The sequence below is a fragment of the Trichoderma ghanense genome (assembly GCF_004382785.1).
Source record: "Trichoderma ghanense strain CCMA-1212 chromosome Unknown scaffold_7, whole genome shotgun sequence".
NCBI classification, from domain to species: domain Eukaryota; kingdom Fungi; phylum Ascomycota; class Sordariomycetes; order Hypocreales; family Hypocreaceae; genus Trichoderma; species Trichoderma ghanense.
This window is the reverse complement of record NW_027395670.1, coordinates 989,781-1,005,495: the sequence shown is the minus strand read 5'-3', so window position 1 is coordinate 1,005,495 and position 15,715 is coordinate 989,781. Positions and strand designations below refer to the sequence as shown.

At 55.5% G+C, this 15,715-nt stretch overlaps 9 protein-coding genes across 9 annotated transcripts; 6 read left to right on the top strand and 3 right to left on the bottom strand.

Moving 5' to 3' along the window:
• Nucleotides 1-214: 214 nt before the first annotated feature.
• CCMA1212_006477 (uncharacterized protein) lies at nt 215-1,551 on the top strand (the record flags this gene model as incomplete). The annotated part of the gene is made up of 3 exons (XM_073703698.1): nt 215-415; nt 813-920; nt 988-1,551. The coding sequence occupies 3 exons, from the start codon at nt 215-217 to the stop codon at nt 1,549-1,551; spliced, it is 873 nt and encodes a 290-aa protein (XP_073557927.1).
• A 1,594-nt stretch (nt 1,552-3,145) lies between these two features.
• CCMA1212_006476 (uncharacterized protein) lies at nt 3,146-4,225 on the top strand (the record flags this gene model as incomplete). The annotated part of the gene is made up of 1 exon (XM_073703697.1): nt 3,146-4,225. One exon carries the CDS (start codon nt 3,146-3,148, stop codon nt 4,223-4,225), a length of 1,080 nt encoding a protein of 359 aa, XP_073557928.1.
• A 495-nt stretch (nt 4,226-4,720) lies between these two features.
• CCMA1212_006475 (Cytochrome P450 monooxygenase mpaDE) lies at nt 4,721-6,128 on the bottom strand (the record flags this gene model as incomplete). The annotated part of the gene is made up of 3 exons (XM_073703696.1): nt 4,721-5,458; nt 5,532-5,743; nt 6,125-6,128. 3 exons carry the CDS (start codon nt 6,126-6,128, stop codon nt 4,721-4,723), a joined length of 954 nt encoding a protein of 317 aa, XP_073557929.1.
• Nucleotides 6,129-6,533: 405 nt separating this feature from the next.
• On the bottom strand, nt 6,534-7,632 carry CCMA1212_006474 (uncharacterized protein; the record flags this gene model as incomplete). Its single annotated transcript, XM_073703695.1, has 2 exons — nt 6,534-7,437; nt 7,502-7,632. The coding sequence occupies 2 exons, from the start codon at nt 7,630-7,632 to the stop codon at nt 6,534-6,536; spliced, it is 1,035 nt and encodes a 344-aa protein (XP_073557930.1).
• Nucleotides 7,633-7,740: 108 nt separating this feature from the next.
• CCMA1212_006473 (uncharacterized protein) lies at nt 7,741-8,145 on the top strand (the record flags this gene model as incomplete). The annotated part of the gene is made up of 1 exon (XM_073703694.1): nt 7,741-8,145. A coding segment is annotated over one exon (405 nt), but the record flags the coding sequence as incomplete, so codon positions are not given.
• A 1,187-nt stretch (nt 8,146-9,332) lies between these two features.
• Nucleotides 9,333-9,632, top strand: CCMA1212_006472 (uncharacterized protein; the record flags this gene model as incomplete). The annotated part of the gene is made up of 1 exon (XM_073703693.1): nt 9,333-9,632. One exon carries the CDS (start codon nt 9,333-9,335, stop codon nt 9,630-9,632), a length of 300 nt encoding a protein of 99 aa, XP_073557924.1.
• Nucleotides 9,633-10,083: 451 nt separating this feature from the next.
• CCMA1212_006471 (uncharacterized protein) lies at nt 10,084-10,314 on the bottom strand (the record flags this gene model as incomplete). Its single annotated transcript, XM_073703692.1, has 1 exon — nt 10,084-10,314. The coding sequence occupies one exon, from the start codon at nt 10,312-10,314 to the stop codon at nt 10,084-10,086; it is 231 nt and encodes a 76-aa protein (XP_073557925.1).
• A 410-nt stretch (nt 10,315-10,724) lies between these two features.
• CCMA1212_006470 (uncharacterized protein) lies at nt 10,725-11,594 on the top strand (the record flags this gene model as incomplete). The annotated part of the gene is made up of 3 exons (XM_073703691.1): nt 10,725-10,760; nt 10,929-11,021; nt 11,091-11,594. 3 exons carry the CDS (start codon nt 10,725-10,727, stop codon nt 11,592-11,594), a joined length of 633 nt encoding a protein of 210 aa, XP_073557926.1.
• A 734-nt stretch (nt 11,595-12,328) lies between these two features.
• On the top strand, nt 12,329-15,239 carry CCMA1212_006469 (Succinate dehydrogenase assembly factor 4; the record flags this gene model as incomplete). Its single annotated transcript, XM_073703690.1, has 4 exons — nt 12,329-13,286; nt 13,351-13,771; nt 13,836-14,322; nt 14,772-15,239. 4 exons carry the CDS (start codon nt 12,329-12,331, stop codon nt 15,237-15,239), a joined length of 2,334 nt encoding a protein of 777 aa, XP_073557689.1.
• Nucleotides 15,240-15,715: the final 476 nt, after the last annotated feature.

The window sequence follows — 15,715 nt, the reverse complement described above, 5'->3', positions numbered from 1 at the left end:
CGAGATGCTCTTTTAAAAGGATAAAGAGGCAGTGGCATGCCTAGCTCAACATAACGCTGCCATTTTCTCTCTTCCATCTCTTGCAACTAGTCTCTACCACATATCCTCATCTCATAGTTGTTACGTCCTTTTAGCACTTGCACGCTTTCGTTCGTTCCGTGTCTTGCACCAACGACGGGCTTCTATATTACATTCTCTCTTTCCACTGGCCACCATGCCTCCCTCCAGCCAAGCCTCGCTTTCTGATAACCTACAAGTCTTCATCTCCAACTACAGTGAAGCCCTTGTCATTGCCAACACAACGCCGCATCCTGAGGACCCCCCCAAGTGCTCGAAACCGAACCTCTGTGAGCAACACAAGGTGGCAGCGGCAGCAAAGGCGATAGCGGCAGAGGCGGCAGCGGCCACATCTGCGGTGAGGTGGGATGACATGGTTAACGTCTATGATCCTTCCTATTCCTTGAGCCGCTTGGCAATGAAGTGCGTCTTCGACCTCCACTCTGCTGGGTGCGGTATGCCAGATACTTGCTGGCGTTGACAATTTCTAGCGCGGCGCCCTGCCTACGATGCTTGTTTCTCATCCAAGATGGTGATGCCACGCGACTGTGCTTGAACTATATCTGTATGCGTCGGTGACGGACTGACTGCCCGTTGTTTACTCTGGCCGTGATGCTTGCTGTGCTGACATGATATCAGGGAAGGACAACGGGGCCAAAGGCTGCGTCGAGTGCTTGTACGATGGCAAAGAGTGCACATAGGTCAGCTCTCCAAATGGTTGCGCAACGATGGGCAAGAGATTGACACAATGGCAGGGTGGCTACACGCCTACCGAGGCCGTGGCCTCTCAACTACGAATCGCCCGCCACCAGGCGTTACAGGCTATGGTCGGGGGTATCAAGGACCCGGCTGAAGCGATCGAGGTGAGTTGACGCCCTTTGACGGGACGAAGCCCTGGCTGATGCAATGGCGGCGCCTCGATCGGAACAGGCCCATTCGAGGCTGCAGAGGATGGTGTCGGTATACATGAATCTCCATTGGCAGTCGGCCGATATCGACGCCCTCTATTCTGTCCATCGCTCTCACGAATGCGAACGACGGGCCCTGGAGCGCAAGGAGAGGGAGGAAGCAGACAAGAAGCAGAAGCAGAAGCAAAAGGGCAAGATGCCGGAGCATCGTGGCAAGAAGACAAAGAGCGGCAACGGAGCTGCCAGGAAGAGGGACGGCGAATCCGCATCCGCAACGGAGCCACCGAGTAGTGACACTTATCCCGGAGGATTCGGCATTCAGCTCGCCCACGTCACCCTTTTACGCAAAGTCTTGAAGCAGAACCAAGCGATCTTGAGGCAGCTCGAGGCCCAAGGCGTGATCCTGTCCGCCATTGTGAGGGAGGAGGTGCAAACGCCTCCACCTCTGAATGTCTCGAACGAGGAAATGGTCAAGTCGGCCAAGCTGTCGTGCCAGGTCTTGGAGAAGCTCTTGGAGAAATTCGAGGTGAAGGCTCATGGTTTGGACCTCCCGGTCCAGGTGAGGACGATTGCAATGGGGCAATAAGCACGGCCGGCAGTGCTGCCTTTCTCAACTGTTTCTATTTGTTCCATCTCTATTTATTTCTGCCCACCTCTGTCTTCCTCTCTCTGTCTTCATCTGTCTCTCTCATCCTTTCCATTGTCCTTCTTTTGCCCGATAGTACATGCTTGTATCTAGTACTATGAGACATTGACATTGCTATAGCGAAACAGCGAAGCATTTGCAAGACAATCCAGACTCAGCTCCAAGACTCACATGGATCATAGCCGGCCCAGGACCGGGATTGGTCGGCAGGGTTCAAGCGCCCGGTGCGAGTTAGATCGGGCAAGCGAAGTGCCGCCTTGTCATACTGGCATGCTCTCCTTGCATGCTTGCCCTTTTCTTGGAAGCTTTGCCATGCTCTGCTCCGTCCCGCCCGGTATGTTGCGAGTGAAGTACGTATAACGTATTACATATAGCTAAGGTACGAAGAATGCTGGCCATGTTCCCCTTTTTGCTCTGGCTTAGGTAGGTACTAGAACCGCCTATACACGAGCTCCCTAGCCAGCCATGGCGATGGCGCACAGGCGGACGGGCGCCATCGTCGAGGTTAAAGCGGGCGGCGACGGCTAATTGGACTCAGGACTACAAGGTTCAGGCATGAGATGCAACCTTGGCCCAAGCATAAACCGGCCTCGTCCTATCAGATGACAGCCGGCTCTTGTCTCTCCCTTCTCTTCCGAATCCCTTCTCGCTGGGACGAGACCCGGCAAAAGCGCCGCCTCTTTTCACTTTCATCCTTTCTCTTTCATTTCTCTTCTTCTTCTTCTCCTTCTTCTTCTTCTTCTTCTTCTTCCCCTCTCCGCCTCTCCCGTTTGCGGACGGAACATACGTGGGATGGATGGTCCCTTGAGGGCTTTCATGTTGGTGAGTGGCTCCCCTTCTTGGCGCATTGCCGAGACGGGAAGGTTGCATGGATTAGGGACGTCCGAGGTATTCCCAAGGGAGAAGCTGGGATTTTTTGACTTATCACAAAGCATGGCTAAAGGCTTATATTGGAATCTTGTTTATGCTATGCCGTGCGGACTATTGATTTCTTTTTTTCCTGGGAGGGGGGAGGATGATTGAAGAGGCGCTTTTGTGAGTGGGTTTCCCCTTTCGTCACTTTTTGTAGAGGAGAGGGGAGGAATGGGGGTTCCTTGGCGAGCCGATAGGGCCGAATGAGTGCCTTGTATGGTGGACGTGTATGTTGTATGGATGATGCTTGGATGTTGTTATATTTCGAAGCTAGAATGAAGGGGGAAGATGCCTTGGTTGGGTGTAGGAGTGAGATGACGGATAGTATGGTAGGCACGGACGGGCCAACTACATAGTAGATGCAGTGGCTCTTATGACTGGGGGAGTGGCATCAGCAGGGAGCAAGCATTATGCGGGAGTGATGATACCAATGGGGACGCAAGGAGGGCTGAGGAGGAGGATCATGTGGATGGTGCTTACAAGTATAAAGCGTCCGATCTCCCGCTTTGATGGATAGTCTGCAGAGACTGGGAATCGTCCTGTAAGAGGCCCCCGTCTGCCTCTTTGTGTCTCGACTTCCGCCCTGCGCTGCCCTGCCAGTCGATCCCCCCCTTGGTTCACGATGAAGGCCTCCGTCTATTACCTGGCGTCCCTGCTGGCGACGCTGTCGCTGGCGGTGCCCGTCAAGGAGCTGCAGCCGCGCGCCGAGCCGACGGACCTGCCTCGCCTGATTGTGTACTTCCAGACGACGCACGACAGCAGCAACCGGCCGATCTCGATGCTGCCGCTCATCACGGAGAAGGGCATCGCGCTGACGCACCTGATTGTGTGCTCGTTCCACATCAACCAGGGCGGCGTGGTGCACCTCAACGACTTCCCGCCCGACGACCCGCACTTCTACACGCTCTGGAACGAGACCGTCACGATGAAGCAGGCGGGCGTCAAGGTCATGGGCATGGTGGGCGGGGCGGCCGCCGGGTCCTTTAACTCGCAGACGCTGGACTCGTCGGACGCGGACACGTTTGAGCACTACTACGGGCAGCTGAGGGATGTCATTGTCGACTTCCAGCTCGAGGGCATGGACCTGGACGTGGAGCAGCCGATGAGCCAGGCGGGCATCAACCGGCTCGTGGCGAGGCTGAGGGCGGATTTCGGGGACGATTTCCTCATCACGCTGGCGCCTGTTGCGTCGGCGCTGGAGAACAGCTCGAACTTGTCGGGCTTTAGCTACACGGCGCTGCAGCAGACGCAGGGGAGCGAGATTGACTGGTACAACACGCAGTTCTACAGCGGCTTCGGCAGCATGACGGACACGAGCGACTACGACCGCATCGTGGCGAACGGGTTCGCGCCGGAGAAGGTGGTTGCGGGACAGCTGACGACGCCGGAGGGCGCGGGCTGGATTCCGACGAGTAACCTTAACAATACGATTATTTCGCTGGTGAGGGAGTATGGCGAGATTGGCGGCGTGATGGGGTGGGAGTACTTTAACAGTCTTCCGGGGGGTACCGCGGAGCCGTGGGAGTGGGCGCAGATTGTGACGGAGATTTTGAGGCCCGGGTTGGTGCCGGAGCTGAAGATTACGGAGGAGGATGCGGCGAGGTTGTCTGATGCGTATGAGGAGAGTGTGAAGGCGGGCAGTGTTGATAAGAGCTTTGTGAAGAGGCCTGGGATTAACTATTATGCTATGGTGAATGCTTAGGGGGGGAAGTGTGAAGGTGGATTTTGCATATAGCGTGATGAGGACGTATATATTGTATATTGATATTCAGTGTTTTGTTGGATACCAGATTGTTTGTTTGAGCATGGAATGGTGATTCGAATCAAGTTGATGATGAGGGTGATGGAAATGTGAGTGTGTGTGTGTGCTGTTGGGTTGGAGCAAGCTTAGATGTAAGTGTAAGTGCGTGCTTGCAGGGGGTTGCAGCATTGGCGCGCAAGGTTGCATCAGCTGAGCGACGATCGAGGAAAGAATCTGGACGATCATGGACGGATGTGGGATTAACGATCGCGGAGATGTATGTCTAATACATGTGACTTGAGTGATGAGGGAATGAATGGCTGAGTTAGTATTGAAGTTGGGATTTCATCTCCTTATGGTACAGGTTATTGTAGGGATTTAGTGAGTGGCATGTGATGCGATGCGAGTTACGCGCACATGACAGAGAGTCTCCCTGATCGACCAGGCCCATCACTCTCATGCGGCAGGGCGTAATACTTGTGCCCTCTCCCTCTTCATGGATGCCCACCACGCAGATTCACGCCATCGGTTCAGAGCCGTGGGATACAAGGGCATCTTGCCCTCCAGCGTGGCATCATGCGCCAGCGCCACGAACACGCTATCGTCCTGATCCAGCTTCCTGAGCCTCTCCATGGACTTGATCGCCTCGTCCAGGTCCGTGTGCATGCTGGTTCCGCCCGGACACCCGTCCACACTGAGCTGGCGGCTTCCGTCGAGCACGCTGCGTGCGTGGCACGAATCGCCGCCCATGAGGACCCATTCGTCGGGTCCGGTCTGGGCTAACCCGGTGACGTGGCCGGGGAGATGTCCCGGCGTGTCGACGACGTAGAAGCTGCCGTCGCCGAAGAAATCGTGGGCATGCGAGAACGGCCCCAGAGAAGTCCATGTGTCCTCGGTCCGGCTCAGCTCGGTGTAGTTGTCGCGGGTGAGAAGCGATCTCAGCATTGACGAGTTGGGATCGACGGGGTATCCGGGCAGAGCGGCTGCTTTTGTGCCTGGGCCGGCGATGTGGGGGACGTTTGGGAAGAGGGAGGGATCGCCGATGTGGTCGAAGTGGATGTGGCTGAGGACGATTGCGCTCAGGGAGTCTGGGGAGACGGGGCCTTCGGAGAGGAGGTCGCGGGCGTCTTTGGGGACGTGAGGTTCGAAGATGTGGTTGATGGAGCGGTTGACGGGAGGGATGACGTCCAGGTTCTGGGAATGGTGGTGAGTTTTATCATGACTGGAGCTTGAATATTCGTGCTCGTTGATGCTGTATGAGACTCACCTTTGGCAGGCCGGCGTCGAAGAGGATGTTCTTCCCTGAGGGATGGCAGATGAGGAAGCTGTAGACGGGAAGACGCTGGCGCACCCTGACTATGTCGTCGTCGCCGTCTTGCCAGATCCACCTGTCGGGCAGGTGTCCCCATCCCGTGGGAAGGGCGTACACTTTGACGTTCTTGGTCGAGGCGAATGCGGACAGGAGACCCATGATGAGAGCTTTACGAGTATGAGATGAAGCGAGTTACTGACATTGGAAGTTGCGTCTATTGTCTTTTATATACAATTTGTCGTTTAATTGCTAGGAGCTTACAGGTCAACGGCAACGTTTGATGGCCACTCCGGGATGCCCTGTGGACTCTGGTCCGGGAGAGGTGGAATGACTCTGGCGATCCCCATCCATCGGGTAGTTGAGCGTTATCCATCGTGTCTTTGCTAGAGTTGATGATGTATTTTCCCTCGCAAGTTTTCGATCACGCGTGGAGACACAGGGTTTGCTATCATGTTGTGACAAATCCACAAGTGGTAATGTGACTCGATTCGCGGCTCCGAGCTTTGAAGGATCAGTCTAGGAAACTAGAGCCGGGCGCGGATACGAACTCATTTGGAGTGCGTTACGGACTTAAGAACTGGAGTTGTCGTTCTAAAGGAGAATTGATGCCATGACCGTCTCTCGGGACTTTTAGGCTTGAAGTAATCTGGCTGAGTAATTGGTTATCGGAGGATTGTCAGCAACTTGTTTCCATTTGATGGAACTTGGATCTTCGAAATATGCGCGATGCCCCTCGATAGTCGGCTTGCTCTCTCCAAGCCTCTCAGACTTCCCCGACCGTTGGACAAGTCGTAGAGTCGCACGTGAAGCTTGTGGGAAAGGAAAAGAGGCGTCGAAGGCAACTGCTTTTGTTCTTCCATGGTCGCTACCTATGCACACTATCCAAGACTTATTTACTTCTATACCTTCTCCCTATACACACCGTCTCTACTATCCCCAGGCTCATTTACACCACATCTAGTGCTTGTGCTCGTGCTCCCGACCACTTCCGCAACATGAGCCCTCCATGGCCGCCCTCGCAAGCTGAGCACGCGTAACAGGACGAGCAGCCGGTAGCAAGTCTCGCCCCAAGAGGTCAGGCAGAGGAGACGCCTCACGAGCATCAACAGAGCCCTCCTCCCGCTTCGCAATGTTCGACGCGTACACCATGTTGAGCCAGTTGGCCAGGCGGTAGCCGCCCTTTGCAATCTGCAGCTCGACGGTGCCGATGACGGAGTTGTAGTAGGTCGGGTACAGGTCGCCCTGCTGCAGGGCCGCCACGCCGTTGGGCATGACGACGGAGCAGACGAGGGCGTTTGCGTCGGTGGCCCAGCGGGTGGCCGTGCCGATGACATCGCTGAGGGTGTCGCCCTTTGTCCAGCTGGCGGCCTGCGACTTGTACGCGCCAGAGGTGATGTCGGCGATGAGCGAGTTGGCCCAGGACTGCGCGTCGGCCAGCGAGTCGCCCCCTATCAGCGCCTCGGGGATGTACGTGTCCCAGTCCGAGTGCAGGTTGTCGTTGTAGCCCTGGAACTTGACGGCGATGTCGTTGCCGCCGACCTCGTACGCCTCGTCGTGCAGCGGCTGCGTCATGTCGCCGACAAAGTGCACCAGGAACTTGAGCGCCTCGGCGACGTTGGCGGCGGACAGGCGGCCGTCGCCCACGCGCTGCGTGTAGTTGGCCATGGCCGAGATGGAGCACCCGGCGCTGCCGCAGTCGCGGTCGTAGTCGACGTTGCACGAGCTCGGCGGGCTGTCCTGGGCGTCGATGAAGTGGAAGGGCGCCGAGAACTTGCCGGCGGCCGTGGTGCGGTAGGTGTCGGCCCAGGAGGCGATGCTGGCCAGGTAGGAGCTGGACGTGTCGTTGAGGACTCCCTGGGCCCTTTGGGTCTCGCTGTTAGCTGAACTGCCTTCGTCACCCAGCTACGGATTGTAGGTCTGCTTACCATGATGCCGTGGCGGCGTTGAGATAGTGCTGGGCTACATAGGCGACGGTTGCGTGGCCCAGGACTCCCCAGGCATGGGCGCCCTGGATCGTGGCCAGAGTCGCCAGGGCAATTCTTGCCATGGAAGGCATTGTTGAGATGAGTTCTGAAAAAGTTCGTATACAACTACTGGCTCAACTTGGCTTTGTTGCGGATCGATTCAAGATGCCGCTGATGTCCTGGCGATTCGAAGACGAGGAGAACGACGGGCATCACGTCTTATACGAGTCACCCGTCCACCCATTGTCTCGCATCTCCAGCCGAGCAAGCAAAAGAACCGTCGAGGCCGGTCATGTCTTTCCCTCTTGGCCTTCTCCCCTCTCCCAAAACTCCATGCTTCCTCTCTCGCAGTCGTATCAAAGGCCTTATCTCGACCACAAGGCAAAGTCCACCAACCTTCCCCGCGGCCTGCATGCCCGATTCAGCAGGTCCCCAGGATCGGCGCTGCGCTTAGCCGGCGATTCGGCATCTCTGCTGGAGCGGGTTGGAAGCGCATGTGCCTGTCGAGCAGCGTGATAGGACAGCAAGAAGAAGAGTTTTCGCGGCACTTTTGGTCGCCTCTACGCTGCCTCATCCGGCGTCGGTCTGCGATGGATATAAAGTAGACTCGACCAGCTCTGGTGGGTGTTTTCTGTAGGCGAAGCGAGGAATCGAGCCCTGATCTCAGGGTGTTGTCCTCCGTAGAACTGGGTTATGTCGGTGAGAGATGCGGCAGGCTAGGGCCAATGACGGTTCGACTTTGCACAAGAGAGAATGGCCCTGAGGGACGGAGCTTGAGTCTTTCCAACTCGTCTCCGACAAGGTTAATGCGAAAGTAGCTGCATAGGGCTCGTTACTGGCCCTGCCTTTGAGTCAGGGAGATGCCTATAGCAGACTAATGAGTTGATGTTTGAGTTGTAACCGGGCAGACTAGCAGTTCTAGCATCCTATATTAGCAGTGGTGCCCGCCTTTTAAGCTCCTGCGGCTAGGATCACCAATTGTTTCGATATAGGCTCATGGCACACTGTATCCGGCATCAGAAGTCTAAGTGGTATTTGCCTTTGTTGCCAGTCCTACGCCGTACGCTCTGCACGGCTCGGGCCGGGCCAGACTCTGACCGTGGGAACTTGGCAGTCATCAAAGGCTGAGGAGGAGACGAGCAGCCAGCTGGAGGACCAACGACTGAACGGTCAATTCGACTACTGCTGTAGAAGTTCTTAGTCCCGCTATCTGAGCTCGATAGCTTCACGCAGCCAAACCAACAGGAACCCGTTCCGCCTTGCTCCGTTTTTGCCCCCCTCCAGCGCTCGGCCTCCTCCTCAATGCAAGCCTCCACTATTCCCATGCCTCACATGCTTGCATAATCGCCTATATTATCATTAATGCGCGTCCTTCCTCCCGCTCGAGCCATTGGGCATCAATCGGCTTCCCCCTCGTCCCTCCCCCCCTTTTTCTCAATGTAACCCTCCCCCCTGGCCGCTTCATCATCCCACTGGTCGGGCCACTGTTAGCAGCCACACGAAAAACGGGCAGTCGGGCGGGATCCTCTCAGCTTGCGAACGAGACCCTCAGGCTAACCCTTTTCCATACTTTCCCATATCATCCGTTTGGCTCTGCGAAAGTATTATACGTACGGTACATTGCGAAAGGGAAACAGAGAAAAAAAGGCCCCTCCAACCTACAAAAAGAACAAAAGTAAGAACGTAAAATCTCTCAGCGGGTGGCTTGCTACGGGTTGCTATCAGTGTCGCCCGTTGCAGCTGCTGTGATTGCGCTACGATTTTGCATACTGACCTGCGTTGTGTCGTATAGATGTCCAACAAGATCACGGATGCCCGCCTGGAGTGGCTCGAGGAGACACGCCGGCGGAAAAGCCTGCTGATCCAGCAGCTCGAGGAAGAAGAGAAGAAGATGGTGACGGGCAAGGACGGGGCGGCGGCATCTTCCGCGGACGACGCGGCGCCTGACGAGCACGAGGTGGACGCCAAGCTGCAAGAGACGCTCAACTCGTACCAGCTCAACATTGACCGGTTCAAGGAGGAGCTGGCGGCGATTGAGAAGGAGTTTGAGTCCTGGCAGGAGATGGGCTTTAGCTTGCCTGCGTCCAAGTGAGCGGGACAAAGGGGGGATGAGAGAAGATGAAAATTGGCGAGATTGTTGGGTTGCCTAATGTACATAATTGCCTTGGTGGTTGGACTCTTTTTTTTTTTTTTTTTTTTTTTTTTTTTTTTTTTTTTTTTTTTTTTTTTTTTTTTTTTGCTTGCGCTTTATTGCGTGTATTGCGGATAGATGTTGGTTTGTATAAGGCGGGCGCCGGCTCACTTGCTTTGCGAGCAATTGGCGGACCGCATCAGAAATGAAAGCATCCTATGAAGATTGACTCCCTTTAGGATCATTCATTGATTACCCGCCTAATGTTGGCTGGCTCCATTCGGCAGCACGCGGGCAATGGCTGACGAGAGTTTCCTTGGGCATATTGCTCATGGGCGCACTCTTTGAGAACGTCTCCCATCTCTTCAATGCATTCGCTCCAAGCCAATGGTCGCAATACTGTGTAGAGGCTTCATGTGGGTTTGGCCTTGACTCTATGAGCAGCAAACGCTCGCGAGGCAGCGGTGCCACTAGTATACGCAACGATGGACCACTCAAAGAGATACTTGAGCAGAGAGCCGCGAGGTAGTGGCCCGTGGTTGTGAACCGCTTTTGACTTGAACATGGATGCAGCTGCTTGAAAGAACCCCGAAGCACGGATGGATCCTCCTGCTGCCATCTCCCGATCCCCGGAGTCCGACATTGATGTAGAATTACTTGCATTATATCTAGTTTCATTTATGATGAGTAGAGCTGGCTCACGCAGGTCTTGGACATTGTATGCAGTTGTAATTGTATGCTCTTCCGTGTCTAAACTCCATATGTCGTCCTCGTCGAGCGAGAAGCAGGTCAGGCGCAGGGTCGGAATGCCAGATGCGAGAACCAAGATCAATGCAAGGTGCCAATACAGATGAGAGGATATTATCTGTATCAGGATGAGTTTGTTAGTCGTAGTATGGCTCCGGGCTTGAAGGCGGCTTGATACCTGGCCATACGAATATCCTCGATTGACCGCGGACGCATGCGGTTGTTGCGTCAGCATGTAACTGCTGGCTTCTCTAACACCAAGGAGATGGAAACAGAGCCGTCACGTGCCCGAACCTTTTGGCTGACATGCTGAGTTGGACCAAGGCCTCCAGCAGAGTTGAGGTAGATTCAATGGTCACTTGACCCATTCACCGTGTAAGGCGCAAGGCAAGCATGAGAGAAGATGCGGCACAAGGTCAACGTGCCTCCTTGCAAATACTGCAGCAGGACGTTCCCTAGGACCGAGCACCTACGTCGCCATGAGAGAACACGTACACACAAATTCTCAAGACTCGCATTGGTGATGACCTGACCTGGCGGAATTGGGGTAGATACCAAGGAGAAGCCCCATGGGTGCATCTGCGGACGGACTTTTTCACGCCAGTAAGTGTCGTTTATTCTCGCTCAGACACAGATGCTTGAGTCTTAAGATACTGATCTGCACTATCTCAGGGACCTGCTCTCACGGCATATCAAGCTGACCAAAGAGGAGGGACATGGGCCGCTCAGCCCCAGCGTCTATCGAGTCGGCATAGGCAATCCGTCGGCAGTCCTGGGCCTGCTATGCGGAAAACTGCATCAAAGGATGAGCCCAAGACTGCCGGTGACACGCAGGCCTCTCCTCTCGAGGCCTCAGACTTGGTTCCAGCAGCTCTCACAGATGACTTGGACATGCTTTGGGATAGCTTTCAGCCGCAGTACAACCCTTTCGAGCTCTCCTTCTTCAATCCCGAGTTTCCCATGAGCCTTTCGACCCTTGACGTGGCACCTTTGCTCAGCGTACCCTCCACTGAGTCGACAACGCCCAACAGCGACATCTCGAGCAGGACGGAAGACTCCATCTGGCAGGATGATTTGCCGTGCGCCTCCGCGTTGATGAATCCACGGCCTCTCCAAGGCCCCAAGATACCGCGGGTTTGGAGAGTGGGTGCTTGTGGGATGAGGAGAGGATCTTGATTCGCGTTGTTGCGCGGATGTTGAAGGAGACGCCGTTCTATAGGCCTGCGATGGATGACGAGGGGGACGGGGGGACGATTAGGTATATGGCTTGTTCTGTTTTGCGGCTGTTTACGGAGTTGTTTGGGGAGTCGCATTTGTCTGATGCTGTTGGTTCGTGTATTGAGGCGGTTGAGCGGTATTTGAGCCTTTGTTCATGTACAAGGAGAGATTGGCTTGAACGGGGTCACAAGTCGGGCTAAAGGTGATGCTACAGAACCTGGAACCTCGGTCTGTCTTTCAGATGCGACCTTTCAGACAGTGCTCATCATCGTTTTTTGCTTGCCTTGACTCGCATGCTCTCAAAGTCTTTGCGTTGTATGTAGGTGAGTTTGAGCAGTTGGGGTCGAAAAGAGGCAGTTGGGGGTAGATGGAGTTGAACCAGCTCGAATGAATTAGCCTTGCTCAAACATCAACTCGATTCGGCTTCAAGAGACTCGAGGGTATCTGAAAGTGAAGGTCTATTTCCGCAACGCGCTTTTGTCTTCCAGTGACAATTGTGGTGAGGAAAATGATTGAATCCAAGTCAGCAAAGTCCGTGTACGGAGCAATCCTCTTGGATGACTAATTCCCGAACATGAGGCCGATGATGCCATTCCCAGCTGTATGAGATGAGTCCGGTTAATGAGAGTCAATACACAACCTCATCTCATCTCATCATACCTGTGTATCAACTCACAACTCCGTGATCCTCAATGGACGCATCAACGCCCCTCGCCAACGCCCCCAAGCGCAAAAACGGCCGCCCCCAAGCCTGCGAGCCCTGCCGCCGCCGAAAAGTCGCCTGCGACCACCGCACCCCGATATGCTCGCGCTGTCGCCGCGGCGGAATCGCAGACAAGTGCGTCTACCTCGCCCAGCCAGGCCACCCAAACCATCACGGCGGCGGCCATGCGAGTCCATCATCAAGACCAGCGTCGGTCCCCGTGAGTAGGAGCAGAAGTAGACCGCAGCCGCCGCAGGCGCATGGCCCCGAGTGCAACGTCGGCTATCTCGGCGCAACGAGCTTCTCTGCCTTCTACGAGGAGGCGCAGAAGAGTCTCCCTGTGGCGGATAAGCGTGAGTCGGAGGCGGAAGCCATGCTGCCGCCGAAGTGCGTCGAGGTGTTTCCGCTCATGGGCGAGGTTGCGCTGAGCGTGCTGCGGCAGATCCCCGACAGGGCTTCGTCCAAGCTCCTGGCGAGGTTATACTCCAGCTTCTACGGCGGTTGGAACTGTCTCTCGGGACAGTGGCTGAATGATTCCCTTTGGAGCGCGTTTGGGACGACGCTGGATGGTGAGACGCGGGACGAGGAACGGCTGCGGCGGATGTCGGTCAAGCTGTGTCGCAACGGCGCTGTGTCTCTGGGAGAGTCTCACACGGATGTCCAGGCGTGGTTTGACGAGTTCTCGGGGCCGAATCTGCGGTGGGAGTCTCTCGGCCTGCTGTTCATCTTCTGGGCCGGCGGTGCGAGGAGACTGCCTGAGCGGTCGGCTATATGCAGCGACTGCGCGGTGCTGCATAACAATCACCCGAGTCAGCTTGTTCGTCAGTATAAGACGGCTGCGTGGAAGTGTATCGAGCTGTGTCGTGACGCGGCCAGCAGCAACATGTTGTTGGCGTTTCTCGTGCTTGGGCACAGCTTGCTCGAGTCCAACATTTCCGGCGATGCAGGTAAAGCAGGCTGTTACCATCGACTCCCATACTATATGATCTCAACTTCTCACATGTTTCATAGGCATGCAATACTGGCGAACACACGGCGACCTCATGGCCATGACAACCTACCTCGGCCTCCACGCCTCCCCCAGCGCAGACCCCTTCGACTGCTCCATCACCGCCCAAGTCAAGCGCCAGCTGTTCGCCGCCGTCTTCACCCACGACAAGGTCACCGCCACCTTCACGGGGCGGCCGGCGTTCCTCAGCCGGAGATTCTCGTCGACGCCGCTGCCGCTGGACTTGAGCGACGACATGCTCCTCTCGGGCACCCTGCCGGCCGACTACAGGGCCTGCCGCGTGGACGAGAGCGGATGGAGCACGGACGGCAGGATCTACGTGACGACGACGTTGCGCGCGAGGGCCATGCTGGCGTACGTGAGGGACGAGATTCTCGAGATTGCGCTGCAGAGCATGGATTACGGGGGAAAGTCGGCGCTTCTGTGAGTATATCACGCCATGGGTTTCCAAAGCCCTCAAGAAAGATATGTGCTGATCAGTGACCAGCAATTTGAAGAGACGAGAGATGCAGATCGTCGCCAGCTTCCCGCCCTGCATCCTCTACCAGCCCGAAGACGTCAGCAACCCCGACGTCTCCGGCCGCGACCTCTACGCACGGCTCCTCGTCTGGCTCGAGCACCTCCAGAACCTCTTCTTCATCGAGCGCCTCCTCAGCAAGCAAGACGAGGCCAGCGACAACGGAGCCCCCTCCCGCCTCTTCGCCATCAGCCTCGAGATGGTGACCCTCGCGCACCTCTTCTGGACGCACCAGAACCGCCTCAAGACGGTCGAGGACTGCGTCGAATGGACGACGGCCAGCTTCGCCGCGCCCGCGGGAGGGGTCCTGTGCATGGAGCTGCTCCGCGGGACGGCCACGCACGAGGCGCTGAGTCCCGCGGCGACAAAGGCGCTTGTTGTGGAGAAGCTGGGCATGCTGGCGGCGTTTCTGGACTGGGTTGGCCCTGGGTCGCCGAATTATGATATTTGTTACAGGGTCAAGAGGGTGGTGAGGAGGGTGCTGGAGCAGGCGCTCGAGATGCCGGTGCAGACGAATTTGCTCGAAGGGGGCGGGCATTGGAGTGTGGAGGATTGGGGGCAGGATTTGAATTCGTTTTTTAGCTTTGATTTGCTGGATACGTTTGAGTGGTTGAGGCCTGAGTGAGCACGGATAGACATGGATAAAGAGCAACTTTTTCCTATACAGTTCGTTGTTTGCTGTTGTTGAATCGAGTCCCGTCTCTACCTCGACATCCCGACTTATAAAGCTGTAGAGCCACCCCTCTATCCAGCAAAAGACACCCCACCACCAGGACAGCCTAAACCTCGGCTATCTCTCATCTCTCCCGCATAATTTCATCACCATCGTCATCGCCACCAAGCTTCAACCCTCAACCTCGATCAACAACCTCCACTCAACAACTCCAATCCAACATCTCAAACCAGGAACAACAAACAAACCCTTTACGGCAACACCACCAAGCAACAACAACAACCACAAAAAATGCCGCCTCTCCGCCCTCTCTCCCTCCCCCGTCTCTCCTCAACCATCATCCGCACCACCGCCCGCTCCTCATCAACAACATTCTCCCCCCCGCCCAACAAGCCGAATTCGAACGCCTCCAGCGCGCAGCCGCCGTATCGTCCGCCTTTCAGGAAACTCAGCAGTCCTCCCCGCCGTCCACCGAGTCCCTCCGCCACACATCATCGCCCGCAAACACAAGTGCGACAAGTGCTGCAAAGGACAAGGGCGATGGAACGACGCTGAATCAGGGTCTTTTCAGAGGCGCAAAGCCCGAGTTCGAGGGCGATGTCAATCCCAAGACGGGAGAGGTTGGAGGGCCCAAGAATGAGCCTTTGAGGTGGGGTGGGGATGGGGATTGGAGCTATAATGGGAGGGTGACGGATTTCTGATTTTGCGAGGTATGAGGGGATTCAATGATGATGAATGGAGGGGAGAAGAAGGTTTGGGGTAGAAGAGATGAGATGGCGAGGATGAGGGATTGGTGTATGGATGGATGGATGGATGGATGGGGACGATACCAGCGTCGTAGGAAGACGACAACAATGTACAATAAACGAATAGAATCTTTGAATGATTTGTATTACTACTACGACTAGCTAATCCTACATCATAATCATCATGAGTAGAGAGGGTATCCCTTCCTATCCTTGAGGAAAAGTACAAAGACGTAATAAATCAACACAAGAAAGAAACAAGCAATAACCGTAGAAAGACCAAGGACACCCGGATATATAGAGTAGATCCCACTACACTCCATAAAAGTAGAACAAACAAGAAGATTTTTCCCTTCGCTATTTTACTTTCCGCCCCCCTCCCCCGGACACAGTTTCCCCTACTCCAAAGAGAATTTTCCTTTCCATCCCAA